At 38.8% G+C, this 17,298-nt stretch overlaps 1 protein-coding gene across 4 annotated transcripts; it reads right to left on the minus strand.

Annotated features, from left to right (window-relative positions):
- Positions 1-664: 664 nt before the first annotated feature.
- THUMPD3 (THUMP domain 3 tRNA guanosine methyltransferase) lies at positions 665-11,682 on the minus strand. 4 transcript variants are annotated; one of them, XM_075005786.1, is made up of 10 exons: positions 11,622-11,682; positions 10,681-11,006; positions 9,607-9,684; positions 8,553-9,062; positions 6,599-6,729; positions 6,124-6,193; positions 5,334-5,446; positions 5,045-5,155; positions 4,101-4,224; positions 665-2,143 (listed from the first exon to the last, which is right to left on the minus strand). In XM_075005786.1, the coding sequence occupies exons 2-10, from the start codon at positions 10,936-10,938 to the stop codon at positions 2,012-2,014; spliced, it is 1,527 nt and encodes a 508-aa protein (XP_074861887.1). In that variant the 5' UTR covers positions 10,939-11,006; positions 11,622-11,682; the 3' UTR covers positions 665-2,011. The 4 variants fall into 4 exon arrangements, with proteins under 4 accessions (XP_074861887.1, XP_074861888.1, XP_074861886.1 ...); XM_075005787.1 differs by lacking the exon at positions 11,622-11,682 and adding an exon at positions 11,561-11,591; XM_075005785.1 differs by lacking the exon at positions 11,622-11,682 and adding an exon at positions 11,392-11,514.
- Between the last annotated feature and the right edge of the window lie 5,616 nt (positions 11,683-17,298).

Raw genomic sequence — 17,298 nt, forward strand, 5'->3', positions numbered from 1 at the left:
CAGAAAATAGTGCAGGAAAAAATTTGAATTTACAGTAGCATAGAAGTAGTAGAATACTATTTCAGACATTTAGAAGTAGAATCCACTGTTATGGAATTCTGTACTACATATGAACGAACAGGCTGACAGCCTTGGAAAAATATAGAAAAGAAGCTGCAGTCATATGTTGTTGCCACCCTGGCTTCTATCTTTAAAATAAACTGCATTAATTGATTTCACTTGTTCCCTATGTCTTTTACTGTCAGCTGATAGTATTACATGGTCAAACATGCTTTACTGTATATAACTTAGTACATTCCCATCTCCAGTTACTGTTTACTTAAATTGGTTCACTGTTGGCAACTGTTTTTTATAATTATGTATTTAAAATATTGTAAAAATTCAAGTTCTCTGACTTTGGACTCAAATGTGTTAAGACTTTCTTCCTCTGGTGTCAACACGAATATTTTCAAGAAAATATCTTCACTTCATGGTTCAGTGTTGGAGAGGAGACTGCCCTGTTACTGGCTTTGTTTAAATCTTCTGTTAAAAACGCATCTTATATATCTGACTTATGTAAACTTACTTTAAGCTGCTTTTTTTTTAAAAGCACCGCTATCAATAACAAAACCAACAAAAGCAAGATAATCTATATTAAGACTTTATTACATTCCTATTAAATCACAGTAAAAGCTTAGTGCAACAAGGAACTTTTGAGAAACATGAAACTAGCCACAAATTGTGGCAGAATGTTACCTTGTTATAGTTGCATGTGGGACAAGATGCTTGTTAGAATAAAAGAATTATAGAGGAATGCCCTATTTATTAGAATTGTAACACTGGTGGTGCTTTTTCTGTATATGAAGTCTTATTTGGTCGATATTAAGGACTGCATAGAAGTCTACTACTGAACAAGAAAAGTTAAATGAATGCAGCTAAGACATTATAATCCTAAAGAATGCAACTCTTATCTAGAATGTTTATATTTTCCACTTGTAAACACTTTCAAGAGTGAAGATGGCATGAGGAAGATGATTAACAAACTGGTAACTAATTTTCACCTTGATAATGAGGGATGGCAGACTTGAGAAATCACTTATTGTCCATTTGCAGTAGGGACAAAAAACAGTTTTCTAAAGCTTGTATTCATCCATCTATTGACACATGACTGTTAAGGTAATAGCACAGCTAAAGTGTGTTCTAGTCAGCCAGTTGAATTCAGATGTATCTCAGCCATCCTATTAGTCTAAATTAGTTTACCCCAAGCATAAGTAATATGCAGTAGTACATGAAGACCGCAACAGTATTGGGTTTTTTATTATTTATTATTTTGCTAAAGTCCTTTTTACATTTCTCCACCCCACCTACAGTAGTGATGCATACTATTATGTAAACATTTACTGAATTAGCACTTAACTGAGGCAGCAGGTGAGAACAGAGGCAGCAATATCCAGGTACAGTACTGCAGAGCAGATGCCATTTCTAGCAAAACATTAACAGAGGCACGACGTTTTATGTCGTGTTTGGCAATGCTACAAACTAATGAAATTAAAAGTAGACATCTCTCCACTGGGGAAAAATATCCTTACATAAACCAATACTATTTAAAAAAAAAACCCTTCAAACAAAGGCAGCTTAAAGGACCATCTTCAGCAGTCTTGTACAGCAGCAGTTTAACATTTTCATACAATTTCTACAGGTTTGAAAAGTTACCCTGCATGTTTCCTTGTGAATGTGAAAACACGTACATTTAAGTGAAGAACACCACAAGCACAATAAAGCAGATTCATACACACAGGAAAGCATTGATAATTCTGTTGGTGGATATGCTTTTTTCTATGTGGTTTCAAATAAAAAGGTTCCAGAGTATGCAATGACAAAAGACACTGGATCAATATTCTCTTAAAAGAATGTGTGCACACATTTTAAACACACTTCTTTCTCTACAAGATCTGAGGAATTGGCAGATGTGAAATCTAAGGCATACATACTACCAAGTGGATGTTGCTTGGTATGTTCACTGACAGGTCAGCTACCAGTATGATCTTTTCTCTCCTGCTCTTTCCAAAGTACGTTTCAGAAGATAAACTGCAGCATGAAGTCCCCCTATGTTTACCCAGACTACACGACTCTTCTTCCATAAGTGTCCCATTTTTGACAAGGCCTACAATGCCAAAAAAGAAAAAGTGAAAAATTAGTATAAGTGGGGATGGTTCTGAAACCTATAAGCCTTATTCCTATAAGGCTGCCAAGTAATTTCCCAAACTTTAACCATTCAAAATTAAAACTTTTAAAATATTTTTAAAAAGGAAAGCTTAATTTGGTTCTGCCATTTCCAAGAATGAGGTGAGGAGAAAGTGATAACTGTACTAACATTAAAAAGTCTCCCAAACCGTTTTTAAAGCATTTCTGTGCATTGGGGCAGGAACATGAAATGTAAAAGAATATTAAGGTTGCTAAGCAAATCACTTGCATCTTAGGAAATTCTAGAATTAAAGTTGCCTGTGTTTAACCTTCCTTCACTGCCTTGTGGGTGTGCAATGATATTTTTTTTTTTTTTTTTTAAACAGTACCCTTGCCACCTCCTCTTGTACACAGGATGGACAGTAAATTAGGCTGAAGAATGAAAGAAGAGAAAGCAAATTTTCTTGTGTTTAAGATACAGGTATAGAAAAGCTGTGTTCTATCCCTGGCTCTGCCATAGATTTCCTGTGTGATATACATAAAGACTACCATGACACGTGTATGAAAGGGGTTGAGTTAAGGTTGCATGAGCATCTTTAATTCTCATATTTTCTACCTTAAGTGCCTGACTTTTTCTTATCATTTTGTTTGTAAAAGTTTATTAACTTGAAATATACACAATGATCCTTTACTTTCAGGATGTACAGGTTAAACACGTGGGGATCCCCGAACATAAGCAGAACTCCTTTTCTGATTTATTCACAATCGAATACTGTGCCATGTGTTATTTTTGCCATTTATTTCACTACTTAGGCTTCATCACTGTCCAGCAAGAGACAGTTTTCCTAGGTTTTTTGAGTGTGAGAAGCAAAGGACAAACAAACAAAATCAGTTAATTTTGGAACTGGTTTTTTTTGAAGGGAGGTGGTAAATGTTGAGATGTTTTTTTCCTAAGAATGTCAGAAGATGTTTCAGTTAGTATGTATGTGGTTTTATAACTAGAAATTTGAAAAACATAATAGAAAAGGAAGTCAAATTTGAAGGGCAAATTTCTCTAAATCTGTAGTAACAAATCAGATTTGAGGTGGGTGACCTAATGGATCAATAATTTCTATACCCATAATACACTGTCAGAAGCATGAATTTTACATGTTAGGTTTTTTTTAAGTACATCTTTGTAATTTAGGTGTAATCACTTCCAGTACTTAAACAATAGAAATCTATTTCTTGGAAAGGGAGGTGAATCTGTAAGATAGCTTTACTGCAGAAGAGAGTCTAGCTCAGCGATGGCCAATAGGAATTCAAAGATCACCACATCTGTAGTTATCTTTCCATATGCGCCACATTAATATTATACTAAACTTTATAGACCCAAGCACTCCCAGCTCCCCTTGCACTCTGAATAAATGGCCTTTCCCTCTCCCAAACCCAGGCACCCTCAGCACCCCCCACTGAATGACCTTCCTCAGAGCCAGGCACCCCCAGCCCCCCGCCGTTCTAATTCAATGCCAGTGACTCAGAGTCACCGTAGCTGCTGTTGGAGCTGGGGCTACCACGGAGGCTACTGCCGCCGCACATTTTTCCCACCCAGCGGTGGGGCATGTGCATGGAGTGGGTGCATGGCATTCCCTGCATTGCAGCTCTCAGAAGGAGCCACATTTAAAGGCTCCAGGAGCCACATGTGGGTCAAAAGTTGCAGGTTGGCCACAATGCAGTGTCCTATTTGCCATATGTGGTGAATGGTGAACATATTGGACACTGCAGGTCTAGCATCTGTTTTGTAAGGAACATGTTAAATTCTGAATGTCAGTTCATTTTGAAAACAGTATACGACTTGTGCATACGTTGACGTTTTTCCTGTCGCAGAGGAGGTTTATAAGAATAAATACATAAATCATTCACTAAAAGAAATGCATAATAACAATCTGATTATATACCTTGACAAAACATTTGCTGTCTTGGGTAAGTAGTACAGCTCTGCCTGTCTCAGGTCTGCAGATGCGGCTCAATTCCATGAGGCAGGCTGGATAGAGATCCCAGTTCTTCTTCTTAGATCCTATTCTAGAATAAAAATGTAGACTTGTACACTGAATGAGCCTCTGCAGAGCAGCTGAAGACTAATTGAAAATTAACTTTTTCCTGCATGAGTTAGTTTGATAATTTTTCCTTTTCTTTTCCCACCTATACTTCCAGTAGAAGGACATATTACTGATGCTCTGATTACTGCATTGGTTCCTTTTATCAAGTAATTTCCCTCCTATAAAAAGTACCCAAGTACATTTTAGTGTTAAGTGCTACAAAAGCTATAGCAACAGCAACATGGTAAAGTTACAAACATCCTGCAATCTTCTCCATCCCACCCACTCCTGCTGGCCCAGGTCCTTGAATTAATAAGCAGGTCTGGCTTTCAGACAAATCACTGTCATGTATTAATTGCTAATCTTTCAGGGAAGTTGCAAAAAGTTATTTGAATCAAAATGTGGAGTAATCTGATTGCCTCAATCATATGTCTTAATGAAATAAGGGCTTTCATTGATATTTATTACACATTATTATGAATTAAGATATTCTATGAAACTCTCAAAAAACACATTGGTACAAAAGTATTTTAAGAGACACCATGAAGCCTTTCCAGACATTTGTAATCTATAACTAAGAACAGCCAAACTGACTAATTTAAAAATTAGAAATCCTTGGACTAACATTTTATATCTTTTTCAAATTAGAGTGAATTCTCAACATCGATGAAGTGTTTTGAAGTTACAAAAGCACTGACAAGAATCATGGCAATCAGAGGCCTGGGAAATTCTAGCAAGAAGTGCTGTTGCATAGCTCAAATATAGTAATCTTAAAAATTGTATTTCAAAATAATGATTTGCACCTCTTTCCAAATGGCATATCTGTTACAACAACATCCACAGAGCTGGTCCTCAAGGGGAGATTGCAGATATCCCACTGAATGGCATCTATGGGTATGCCGCAGGAAGTACCGCTGCAAACACAGGCATTCATATTAGACAGGATTTACTAGTTCAAAAAAGTTTTTTCAAATAAAAAATTGCCTGTGATGATATATCAAACTGGAATATATTAAAAACAAAACAAACCTCTGAGAACAGAAATTCCTTATACAAACAGCTGTGCCAAAAATCCCTGTATTTTTCTCTTACCTTTCTTTATTCTGATTTTTCAATAAAGAGCAGATGTTATTTGCTGCTCTTTGCACAGCCTGTGGGTTGTTATCACCTGCAATATGATAACAGGTAGGCCACTGGGTAACCCCCTGAAAATGGAAGAAATGATAAAATCTGTTATGCTGAAATTGGTCACAGAAAATGAGTCAAAAAAACAGTAATAACTGTAAATGGTAGAGTAAATCAGTGAGGCTCTGTCCACACCAGAGAGTTTTGTAGACAAAAAAGCGGTTTTGTCAACAAAACTCATGGAGCTTCCACACAAAAATTGTTTTATTGACAAAATATCAAACAATAAAGCCGTGCAGACACTCTGGGGCCCTTTTATTGAAAGAGCAGATAGAAAGAACGATCCACTTTTATGATTAGACGTGATCTGTTGACAGAAGTTCTCTCAGAACATCTGTTCTGACTAATTTCTGTAGACAGATGCTTCTAGTGTAGACATAACCTAACAGTGAATTTCAGTTTCAATATTCCTTGTAATATACATATTTAATATATCATGCCTCTTTAATGATCTGACAGTATTCCAGGATTTAGTTACTTCTCTCTGCAGCTTGCATGAGGGAGATAAAGTCACCAAGGGAATGTATCTTTCTAATTGTTTGAAAGTTGAGGAGGTCTTTATTTGTCTGTTTCACTTGCTGAATTTAAGTAAGCTACTCAGCATTTATTTGATTCATTTAAATATACAGGATTCAGTTATACATACTGTTAGGCTGTCATTTATATAAGGCTCTTTCCTGAAGAACAAAAGGATTACCTCTATTGGTATAGCCCCTGTTCCACTCATTGGATCGATTATGATGTCAGTTTCCTGAGGATCACAGAGCCTGAAGAACAGAAGAAACTATATTATGAGAAAATTTTAACAGATACAGAAGTTTCTATCATCAAGATAAATTGGAGAGCTACTTAAAAGTCTTCAAATTACACTATCCCCACAAAATAAGGAACCATAATAACCATTTGGAAACAATAACTTTACAAAAAGCGATTGTTAAAATATTTTGAAGGAAGCCATTAACAAAGTGTTATGAATAGAAGCTATGGCCAATGCACACTTTTTTCCCTGTGCTGCAATGTTATAGTGATTATCAATCATTATAAAATGTGCATGATACTTGTTTAACCTCTCAGTTTATTTATGATTTTAAAATGTTTTTTCAGAAAGTAATAAAGGAGCTAGAACAAAATTATATGGCAATAAAACATTGTACACAACTGCTTGCACTGACCTGAGCATACCATAAGCAAGGGTGGAGCGAAGAGTTGTAGGTCCGAAATGTGTAATATTTCTTTTATGAAGACTCTCTTCAGTCAGTGCAATGCCCACCACTATTTCATTATTGTGAATGTTCAACAGGACCTAGGATAAAGTTTCAACAACTTTACGTAACAGAAATTTTAAATAGCATACTTAAATATTTACAGTATACTTTAGTTTTACAAGATTCTTTAGAATTAGTAGTAATGTTTATAAAGTTTGAGATCTTGACAGAAAAGTGCTATGGAAGTGTCCAAGTTCATTAATATTTTGAAGTGTAAAACTCTACTTTTGCATGCTTTTTTTTTTTTTTTTTTTTTTAAAAAACCTCAAGGCTTCAAAGCACTCAACATTTAAGCTAAATGCTCCCCCAAGTAAATATTTTTCTCATCTGTAAAATAAGGATGTGAAGCAGAGAAAGGGCATACAACCTGTCCAAGATTTCAGCACATCCATTGCGAATCGACAATAAAAGAATAAGGTTTCTCTAGGCACCCAGTACCCAGCACTGTACCATAACCAAAAGGGAACACTGACAATTGTATTCAATAATAGTAAGCCAGAAATAGATTCACAACTTAAACACTTCATTTCAGGGCTCTCCATCCAAAATGTTCATTTGAGATTGAACCCATTGAACCTAGTTTCCAGTGCTTTGTCTACACAGCAAAGATATTTTGGAATAACAGTCGCTATTCCAAAATAACTTTACAAGCATCTACACAGCAAAACTGATACTTCAAAATAATAGCAGATTGCTTATTTAGAGCTCTGTAAACCCCATTCTGTGAGGAATAGCACCTACTCCAAAATAGATGTTTCAGAGTAGGGGCTGTCTAGACAGTGAACAGGAGCTATTTTGTATTAGGGGGCCTCCAACTCTAATCTGGGTGCCAATAAGCATGGCTGCTCTATTTTGAAACAGCTGAGCAATATTTCAATACGTATTTTGTGTGTAGACATTTTGGCCATTTCTACACATGCCACTTGTTCTGAAAGTGGCATTCTAATGAACAGGCTGGACAATGCTAATGAGGCATGGATGTAAATTTCCGGCACCCCATTAGCAGTTTCTGGGCTGTTCAGTAGCATGCCACTTTCGAAAGAAGTGGCATGGGTAGAAACAGCCTTTGTGTGTAGACACAAACTCACGTCCAGAATAGCTTATTCCTAAATAATGTTGCTATATAGACATAGCCCAAGTCTTCCACTTCCCGTAACAAGAAACCCCATTTTGACGTTCACTATTCAATACTTTATATGAATACTCTTTTTTTTCCTCTGTTTGGATGGTGCCTGTACATGTGATTCATATAATATAAGGCCAGAAAGGGCCACTGATCCTCTAGTTTGCTCTCCTGCATAATACAGGCCATAGGATTTCTCTGAATCAATGCACATTGAACGAGAGCATCTCTCAGAAAAATACCCGCTTTCAATTTAAAAAGTATCCACTATAGAAAATAAACTACAATCCTTGCAAATTAGTAGAATGGCTAATTACAATCACTAATAAAAATTTACACCCTATTTCAGGTCTGAATTTATCTAGCTTCAACTTCCAGTTAGTAGACCTTGTTATATCTTTGTCTGGTAGACTGAAGAGTCCACTATCAAATTTATGTTTTCTATGCAGGTATTTATAAACTGATCAAGTCTGCATCATGGTGCAAATTACAAGAGATTAAAAAAAAAACACACACAAGCCCCTTAAGTGTGAAAATCACAGAATTTAAGTTATATCTGATTTCTCAGAATAAAATTATGTCACTGTTTCTACCATGAAACATTTTTTCTCTTGGACCAATAGCATCAAGTCAACATATTGGCTTAATCAAGATACATGAGAGTCATGAAGTAAAACAACAACTCATGTATGTGTGTAAATGTATGTGGATGTTTTTGAAAAATACTGTGTTTTGTACCTCCACGTCAAATTTGGTCATGTCAGCCTTCCACTGGAAGTACTCTTGCACAGCTCCACCAAAGTCTCTGGCTGCATCATTTGATGTAAAACTATGTTTGTCACCAGCCCTATTGCATGTAACACGGAATTTCAGCACCTGATCTGCTTCACCATTCTTGCAGTCACCAGCTTTCGTTTCATTTCCAGTTATATTAGAGAATTGCTCTTTGCCATCTGATTGGTCATCTGGTAGGATCACTTCACGTGTCTTTTCTGTATTCTGTTCGGCAGAATTCAAGTCTTGGGTATTTTGTGCATGATCAAGCAGCTCTTTACTGGCATCCTGTTGATCTGCTATTTCTTTTCCTCCATCATCATTCAGGTTCTCTTTGCTTGCATTACTCTGTTGATTTTGTTTTCTATATTTTGTTTTTCTCTTCTTTAGGCTGGTATTTAACTTCCATACTTTCAAAGGTTCAGTCCAAGGAAGCTTTTTAGCCAGGTTCTCCAAATCCTTTAGAGAATCCTCCTGTAATAGATCACAGTATTACCAGAGTGTTCAATAATGTATTTTGGCAAATTTTACTGGCAACTTTCATTTACTGTTGATGACCCTGGGTAAGTCACTTCACCTCCCTGTGCCTCAGTTTCCTCATTTGTAAAAAAGGGGATAGTGATACTTCCCTCTGCAAAGCACTTTGAGGTTTACTGACAAAAACTGGTATACACAGAGGTGCTACTTAAAGAACTATGAAGTCATTATTTAAAGAACTGTCTATAGTCAGTTTTGAAAATCTGATCTGAGGAAAATATGCAACTATTGTGGAATTATGCTACACTACCTGGTTCTTTCACTTGAATAAATATTTAAGAGGAATCTGACAAATATATGGCACACAAAATTAAAAACAAAACAAAAACAAACAATCCCAGCCCCCAAGACTTAACAATTCTAAATCTACTCTTACATTTTATAGAAACCTTTATCCAGAATTTCCTTATGAGGAATGTGATTTTTAATTTTTTTTTTTAAATCACACCTCTCTGAGGATTTGGATACACAAATAACTTACCTTAGTTTCTTTAAATTGATAATCTCTAAACTCCTGAACAACAACAAATAAATTATCCACGGATCTTAAATGATGAACCTAAAATAAATTACAAACAATGGTAACGTTACTAGGTATACATAAGTACCTGTAATTAAAATTGTTAACACCTAGACAAGGTACAGCAGTGAAACTATTTTGAGGCTGAATTTTGGATGCTTTACATTATAAAAGCTAAAAGTATTTCTAATTTCTCTCACTTCTTTTTTCACTACCATTGTTACTACTGTTTGTTTGCACATAGCTCCTCTCCAGTATTACATGTGATGATAAAGATCTAACATAAAACAGGAAATAAAACTCTTTACCTTATTTCAAATTATTTGCTTCTGACTTCGTTTATTGTTACAGAAGAAAAGAAAAACCTGATATACTACAAGTTGTGTAGATTGCAATTTACTAACAGTCACGTTCAAGTCAAGGGTGGCTGCATTTTGGCTGTAGGTGAAATATTTGTAAGATCTTATTAGTAAGATCTCTGTGCATCTAAATCATTATATGTAATTTCTTTAAGAGGTTCATAACATTAAAAGTGAACCCAGAGCTACCCTTTGAAGAATGTTGACAGAGCCTGACTTACTTTTACCATTGGTCTACTTCAACTACGCAAAATGTGCAGCTGAAGTCAATATAGCTACTGCCGTATCTTCCACATAGTGGGTTGATTGGAACTGCTCTCCTGTTGACACCAACTGCTCTTCTCATTTTGCTGGAGTACCCATGACAAAGGGAGCAAATTTGGAGATCAATTTATTGTCTCTTCAATGACAAATAAATTGATGCCCAGCAGACTGAACCCTGCCAGGTTGATCCCCAGTGCTGTGAAAATATACCCTCAATGATAATATTCATAATGCTGAATTCATATGCAGAAAATATCTAATTGATCATTTAAACCTGGTCTATCCCTCAAAAGAATTATATATCCGGGGGTGAGAGGGAGCAGGAACTAGGCCAAGACTAAACAGAAAAAAGAAAAAGGAATATTAAGACTCCTAAAATAGTAAAGTTATCCAAGGAACAAAACATTCAAACCTGTGGAAGTTTTTCTACTGAAATTTCAAAATAGATTTTCCCTCCATCCTTGCTTATTCTGGACTGTGATCCTAATTTCTCTCTCACTTCATCTGCCGCTGTCAGCTCAAAGCCAGTTGGAACTGTAGCTCCAATAGTGACCACAATATCTTTCAGGTTTGAGTGGAGATCACTTTCTAAGTTTTCAGTTAAAGGCTTATAGGTGTCATAAAGGTTCACGTCAGCTAAGGTGTCAAAAGATGCTTCCATATCTGACATTTTAACAGCACTTCAAACCCAGGGCGGGTCTATTATGTACCAGATGCAAGGTAGTGACGGTATCTTTTCTGCAAAGAAAAACACGTTTAAGTATGGCATAGAAGAGTCAACTTTTAATGCTACTCAGCTGAGGGAGCAGGGCCTGAATAAGTACAACAGTTGGTCAAATAAGGCCACGGTATGTATTGTGAGCCTGGCTAAGGCCTTCAACAGCCAAGAGGCACACTCCCACCAGTGGCCAACAATCTCCGTAGCAGCTCGCGAAAGGCCACGCTGCCCGAGCAGTCTGGGAGTGTCTCGCTTCGCTACAGCCAAGTCTTCCCCCGACCGGGATATCTGGGGAGCAGGCGGTGCGCTCACCTTCCTCCTCCGCCCCGGGGGCTGAGAGCAGCGCGTGGTCTGGCGGGTAGCCCCGGGGAAAAACTCCCGAAGAGGCTCCTGGCAGAGACACACCTCACAGATCAGGGCGGACACGGCTTCACAGAGACTCCCGGGCCCCTCCGCCCGTCGCATCCGGGAAGGCTTCCACTCCCGGCTCCTCACGTTCCCTACGGCCGCTCTCCCCCACCCCCTCCTCGGCACCCAGGGACGCTGCTCCCCTAGAGCGACCTTCCAGGCCCACCGCTTTCTCCAACTCTCCCAAAGATAGGGACGCGGCCACAAGCATCCCAAGTCTTTATTACCGGTGGCAACGGACACTAAAGTACAGCGCGTGAAGGACTACACAGCTATTTCCGGTTCCGGCAAGTTCGAAGATACCAAGTACTTCCGGGTGTGTTTCCCTCTTCCCTGTGCTCTTGTCGCGAGCGCCTGGGGCGGGGTCTAAGTTATGGGCGCATGCGCAGTGCTCGGTTGTCGGCGGGGAAAGCCAGACTGCTTCCCGGCTATCTGAGCTTGGGGTCTTTGTGGAACTGCCCCTCAGGGCGGCGCTGTGGGTTGGATTCCGAGTTCTGAGGGGAATAGGTCCCTCCCGCCTGCGAGGCGCACTCTCTTTCAGTGACGGAGAGGGAGCTGTGCTAGTCTATGTGCTATCAAAACAAAAAAGCAGTTAAGTAGCACTTTAAAGACTAACAAAATAATGTATTAGGTGATGAGCTTTCGTGGGACAGACCCCCTGTTTCAGACCATAGCCAGACCGGAACAGACTCAATCTTTGGGCGGGGGCTGCGTTTGTGGCTTCCTCAGGTTGCTGGGTTACCTGCAGTTTGCGTTTTCTCCTTCGTGTATTGCAGCCAAAAAGGGCGAGATCTGCTATGTCTAAAGCGAAGACTCAGCAGGGTTGCCTGAATCCTCCCCGCCCCCTGGGCAAAGAGCTGGGGGGAGGGAAATTGACCAACCCTAGGGCAGCTGGGGGCTCAGGTAGCAAGTGTTTCTTTCACTGTTCAGTGCTATAGCAGGTTTGAAGTTTTATGAAGATAGTACTTTGTGATTTTGAGTATTTGTCTGAATTAACTTTTTTTAGCTCAGTATTCCTGCATGCTAACCTCTCCAGTCAATTCATTGGTCATTCATGGGGGATGGGACTCTGGCTCCAGTCTACTGACTGAATGCTTATTTTCATCTTCTGAGACAGATGCCACTGGCAGAAGGTGATTTTCTTTGGTTTGGTGGTGGTCGTAGGGGGCTAGTTTGGAGCTGAGGCATGTAAATCCTGGAGATGGGTTTGAGGCTGAGAGGGGTTAAACCTGGAGATTGAGCGGACAGGTTTGGGGCTAAGGGGTTAAGCCTGGGGATAGGGAGAGTAGGTTTGTGGGATGGGGAGGTAAAGCTTGGGGATGGATTTAGGGGGTGAAGGCTGAGTTGGGTAAAGCCTGGAGATGAAGGGTGGGTTTGAGGTCTGAGGTGCGTAAAGCCTGGGAATGGGGTTGTGCAAAATTCTTTTGAATTTAAAAGGGTTCAGTGGCCAAATAAAATTGGGGGGAATCAGGCTTGGAGTGCTTTCCATTCAGCAAATTTTCAGGAGTAACCACTGATTTTGGGTGCGCAGCTTGGGAAACTTAGGATCTGATGCTCAGAAGAGCTGAGTGCAGGCAACACCAGTTGACTTCAGGATATAATTTAAGACAACAGTAGGATTTGAAAACTGATTTGATGTTTATTTGGTTAATGACAAAATGCAAGTTACATTAGATAACATCTTATTTTTAGAAGGGATATACCCTCATCTGCTATGACATTTCTTATACTCAGTTCCATGCCATAGGATGAAAATAAAAGAACTGGTGAAGTGGTTAAGTTTATTCCATTTTGGTTGAGGAGGTTATCAAAAGCAACCAGAAAATTCAATTGCAAGAAATCCCCTCTTCTCTCCAAATCTCCAGCACAATGTAAGTGTATTAATAATTCAGAGAACCCATTAAATAAAATGGACAATTTAGCTTTGCAATTAGTCTTTGTTAATCTGCCGTGGATTTTTCTTGCTTGTAAGCCCCAACACCTTTTATTAAACCATAGTAAGAGTTCTCTCTTGCTAGGTATAGTTTGTATTCAGCATTATGCCTCAGTTCTGTTCGGTCACCCTAGAGAGCATCATCCTTGTTTCAGAAAATGGAAATTGGGGATGCAAAATCCTGTTTAATTAGTTAACTGATTAAAGTTTAACCAGTTAACCAATATAATGGGATGTGGGGTGGATGGTGCTGCTGTGGCTGGTCTTAAACACCCCCACCCTGGTGCTCCTGGGCTGCTCCAGTCCTCACTGGTTAACCATAACCCGTAAGACTCATCTGTTCAGGTTGAGGCTTACCATTTAATCAATTAAGTGTTCACATGCCTTATGAAAATGAGCTAGTAAGGTTCCTGTACGCTTGTCAGAGACCCGTATGTGTGAAACTGCTTTGAATGTGAACAGTGATCTAGCTATGCACTGTTCTTACAGGCAAATATGCAGTAGAGATGACCAGAAAATCAAGAGCATTTCATGTTCCAGATATATTACAAAACACTGTAAATTATTTATATTGTATAATAAGGAAGGAGGTGTTCTATCAACAGGTTACTCAGAAGTTCAGCACTACTACAGGCATAGAGCTTGATTACAGTGCCGTGCGCCTTGCATAGTTAATTTTGTCTGTGTAAGGTGGTTGTAGAAGTGTTACTGAATCAAAAGCTAGTGTTTTATGTTCCCTTTTATATTGGTGCATATGACTTCAAAAGGGGTTGTGCAATGAAGAATCTGGCCTATATATGTTATTTGGAGTTGTGCCTGTTTGTAGGTTTACAATCTGCTGTGCTAATGTGACTGGTGTGATTAGCAATGTAGCATATAACAAGAGCAAAAGTATTTTCTCATTGTCTGGTTTTCTTCGGAAGCAAATTCTTTTGTACTAGTATATCTCTCCTTAGCTATGTGGGCAGCATTGCTGTAGCTTTCAGATCTGGAAATTGGCCCTTTGTTTGCATTTCTGTACAACATGGCAATAATAAGGATTACATTTTTAACAAATCAACATACTATATTAAAATGTTTCCAACAATATCCAGTAGCTCAAACAAGACCTTACTGTAAATAAATTAGCCTTTCTACAACTTCTTTTTTCATTTGTTGCTTTAGAACATTTTTTTAAAAGCGAGCTCTGCATTTATGATAGAATCATTACAAGCATTGCTGAGAAAGGATCTTGTTTGGTCACCTTGGGAAATATTACTTCAGAAAGTCAATCAGCTATTTCAGTTTGATTCTTTAGACTGTAAGAGTGATGTAGTGCTCACTACATAATTATTTGTCTCTTCTCCCCCCTTTTTTATCATGAGAGTATAGTTATTTCTTTACACCAGAGGGCACTCTTACATGTATAGCTATTAGGTACACTCTTTGTACAACACTGGAGCATATGAGAACAGCACTTCTTGTTGTTCTCAGATACAGACCAACACGGCTACCTCTCTGATACTGGATCATATGGTATCTCACCAAGCATACAACCAAATTCTCTCTGTCCTCCTGCACCCCATCTGCTACCTCACTAACATTGATAGAATTGCAATGTGTACAATAGAATTAAAATGGAAAAGATCTCTTAACTGGTATCCTTTTTCTGGCCATGTGGCAAAGAAATATTTTCCTTGTATTTTGTTTTGCTTTGCATCTGCTTTTGACTTGGATTAGATTTCAACACGTGTACATTGGCTAACATACATATGCAGAAATTATTTTTGAGACTTGCATCCCAGTGTTGGTAATCTCAGTGGATTTAAAGATAGCCTCTGAGAAGCTTGAAATTTCAGACAAAAACCTTCTGTCCTATTTATTTTCCCCTTTTTAGTTGTCAGGGGTTTGTGTATTAAATTAGGGCCACTCTAACTTTATGACCCCAGTTGTGAAGCAGTTAAATAAAGCAGCAAGTTCCCAGACCAGAGTCCTGTAAGTAGGCTTTTCTTGGTTGCATTGAGCAGTCCATTTATAAAAAGGGGGACTTAGAGCAGAGAATGTCAAAGACCACTAATCTAAGAAGAAATCCAAGAAGCTAGTGGATGCTGCCTAGAGATCTGCCAAAATGCATGCAGAAATGAAGGACCAAAAGAATTCCCCACAGTTGCAGAGACTTATTGTCTGAACTAATGGAAGGTCACATTGGGCAGTGCCAGGAGGAAATCTTGTGATTTTGAGAAGGGCTGTGAAAACATAAGATTCTAGAGAAGGCAGAAAAGTGCTTGCACCATGCCTGTAGACATGTATGAGGGGCTTCCTTTAGTTACGGAAAGGGTAGGCATTGGGGGTGCCCAGGAACCATGCCAGCCATACACCTGTGCTCATGACTTCATGGAGGAACCACTAATTGGTGTCCCTGAGGAGCCACAGAAGCAAGATGGAAGACAACTATGAAAACAGAAGTCCTTTATTTAGCTACAGACAGATACAGTATGATCTTGGTGGATTTTTAATTTTTTCCTTCCTGTTTATCACTACTGGGCTGGGGTTAAGTAGTTTAACCAGGAGAGGCTGGACAACATGAATCAGATGAGCGACAGGAATTGCTAGTTCTCTGTTGAATTTGTCTCTGGCTTTGTAATCCCCACAGCCTCTCTTAAGAGGTGTGTGCATTAGGAAAAATGTGTATTCTTACCATGTAGAATCCACTGCTTACTTGGATCTGTTACACTTTAAAGTTACAACTGCTGTGTCTTCCCTAGAATTTTACATTGCATTAGTTACCACATGTTAACTAACATGGTAAGAACATGTCTTTTTTTCCTAGTGTTGCAGGGTATGTGGGGGATATCAGTGGGCAGGGCAGCAGTGTTTACATTGTATACTAAGCATACCAAAGCAAGCCTTATACAGTAGACTGGATTGGTAGCAACCCCCTTTGATCTGGTTGCATGACACCTCACATTTTAAAGCCCTATTTAAAGTTGCTTATAACTTTGTCAGACCACTGAAATTTTCCATCATGGGTGCTTGCCTGAGGCTGAAAATCATTGGAAAGTTTCAGCCAAAGGGTAAGCCAATTCCGAGAACAAGGTTAGGGAAAATATGTTGCTTTGCATGTGCTAAAATATTCTAGCAGCCTTTTATCTGGGAAATTCTATTGGTTCCCTGCTTTGGCATACACTTGAAACATGGCAGGAATAACCTTTGTGTCAGGGATGTGCCTTTTGCTGTTTCTGTGAAAGGCCTCTCAAATTTGAACAAATTATGAGCCTTTGAAAAAACTGGACATGCTCAATAAAACTTGTTGACTAGAGCAGCTAGCAGAGTCTGCCCTCCTTTGGTATGCTCTGGTCTCTGGGAACTCCTTGAGAGAACCAGCCTGCACATGCACTATCCCCAAAATGCAATTCTGCAGTCTAAGATTGCAGGCAGGGAGCTAGACAGTCCCTGTAATAGTGAGTCCCAACTGGTTTGGGCTAATGGGACTAAGCAGGCCTTCCTAGTTTTTTAAAATCTTATCTGAGAACCCCTCCATGCCGCAGTAAATTAAATGGAACCCTCTCTAATATGAGACGTATTAATTCAAGCCTGCAAGATGCTTATGTGAAAGGGGCCATAATGGATCAGAAAATAAAAGTATTTCAGTTTTAAAGACTCAAAAGGTATGTAAGTACTTATCTCAAGAAATATCCTTGTCTTTCAATTCCATAAGAGAGCAACAGTTACAATAACAAGACAAAAAGCAGTCAAGTAGCACTTTAAAGACTAGCAAAGTGGCTTAAAGTGCTACTTGACTGCTTTTTGTTTTGATAGTGTATAGACTAGCAGGGCTTCCTCTTTGTTACAATAACAAGGTTAGCCCAACATGTATTGGTTGAACTCATGACACTAGCAGGAGCTGCTGCTGTGGGCTTTGATCTTACGGAAGGTCCAGTAGGTTTCAAAGGAAAAACATTACCATCCATTTGTCAGGTAGTGTTTTATGG

This window comes from Carettochelys insculpta, chromosome 11, assembly GCF_033958435.1.
Source record: "Carettochelys insculpta isolate YL-2023 chromosome 11, ASM3395843v1, whole genome shotgun sequence".
In the NCBI taxonomy this organism is placed as follows: Eukaryota; Metazoa; Chordata; order Testudines; family Carettochelyidae; genus Carettochelys; species Carettochelys insculpta.

Coding starts and splice junctions, on each gene's coding strand:
- THUMPD3 (XM_075005786.1), bottom strand. CDS start 10,938: ATGTCAGATATGGAAGCATCTTTTGACACCTTAGCTGACGTGAACCTT. Junction 9,063..9,606: donor ATCAATTTAAAGAAACTAAG/GTAAGTTATTTG, acceptor GATCTATTACAG/GAGGATTCTCTAAAGGATTT. Junction 4,225..5,044: donor GATATGCCATTTGGAAAGAG/GTGCAAATCATT, acceptor TTTTTATTCTAG/AATAGGATCTAAGAAGAAGA.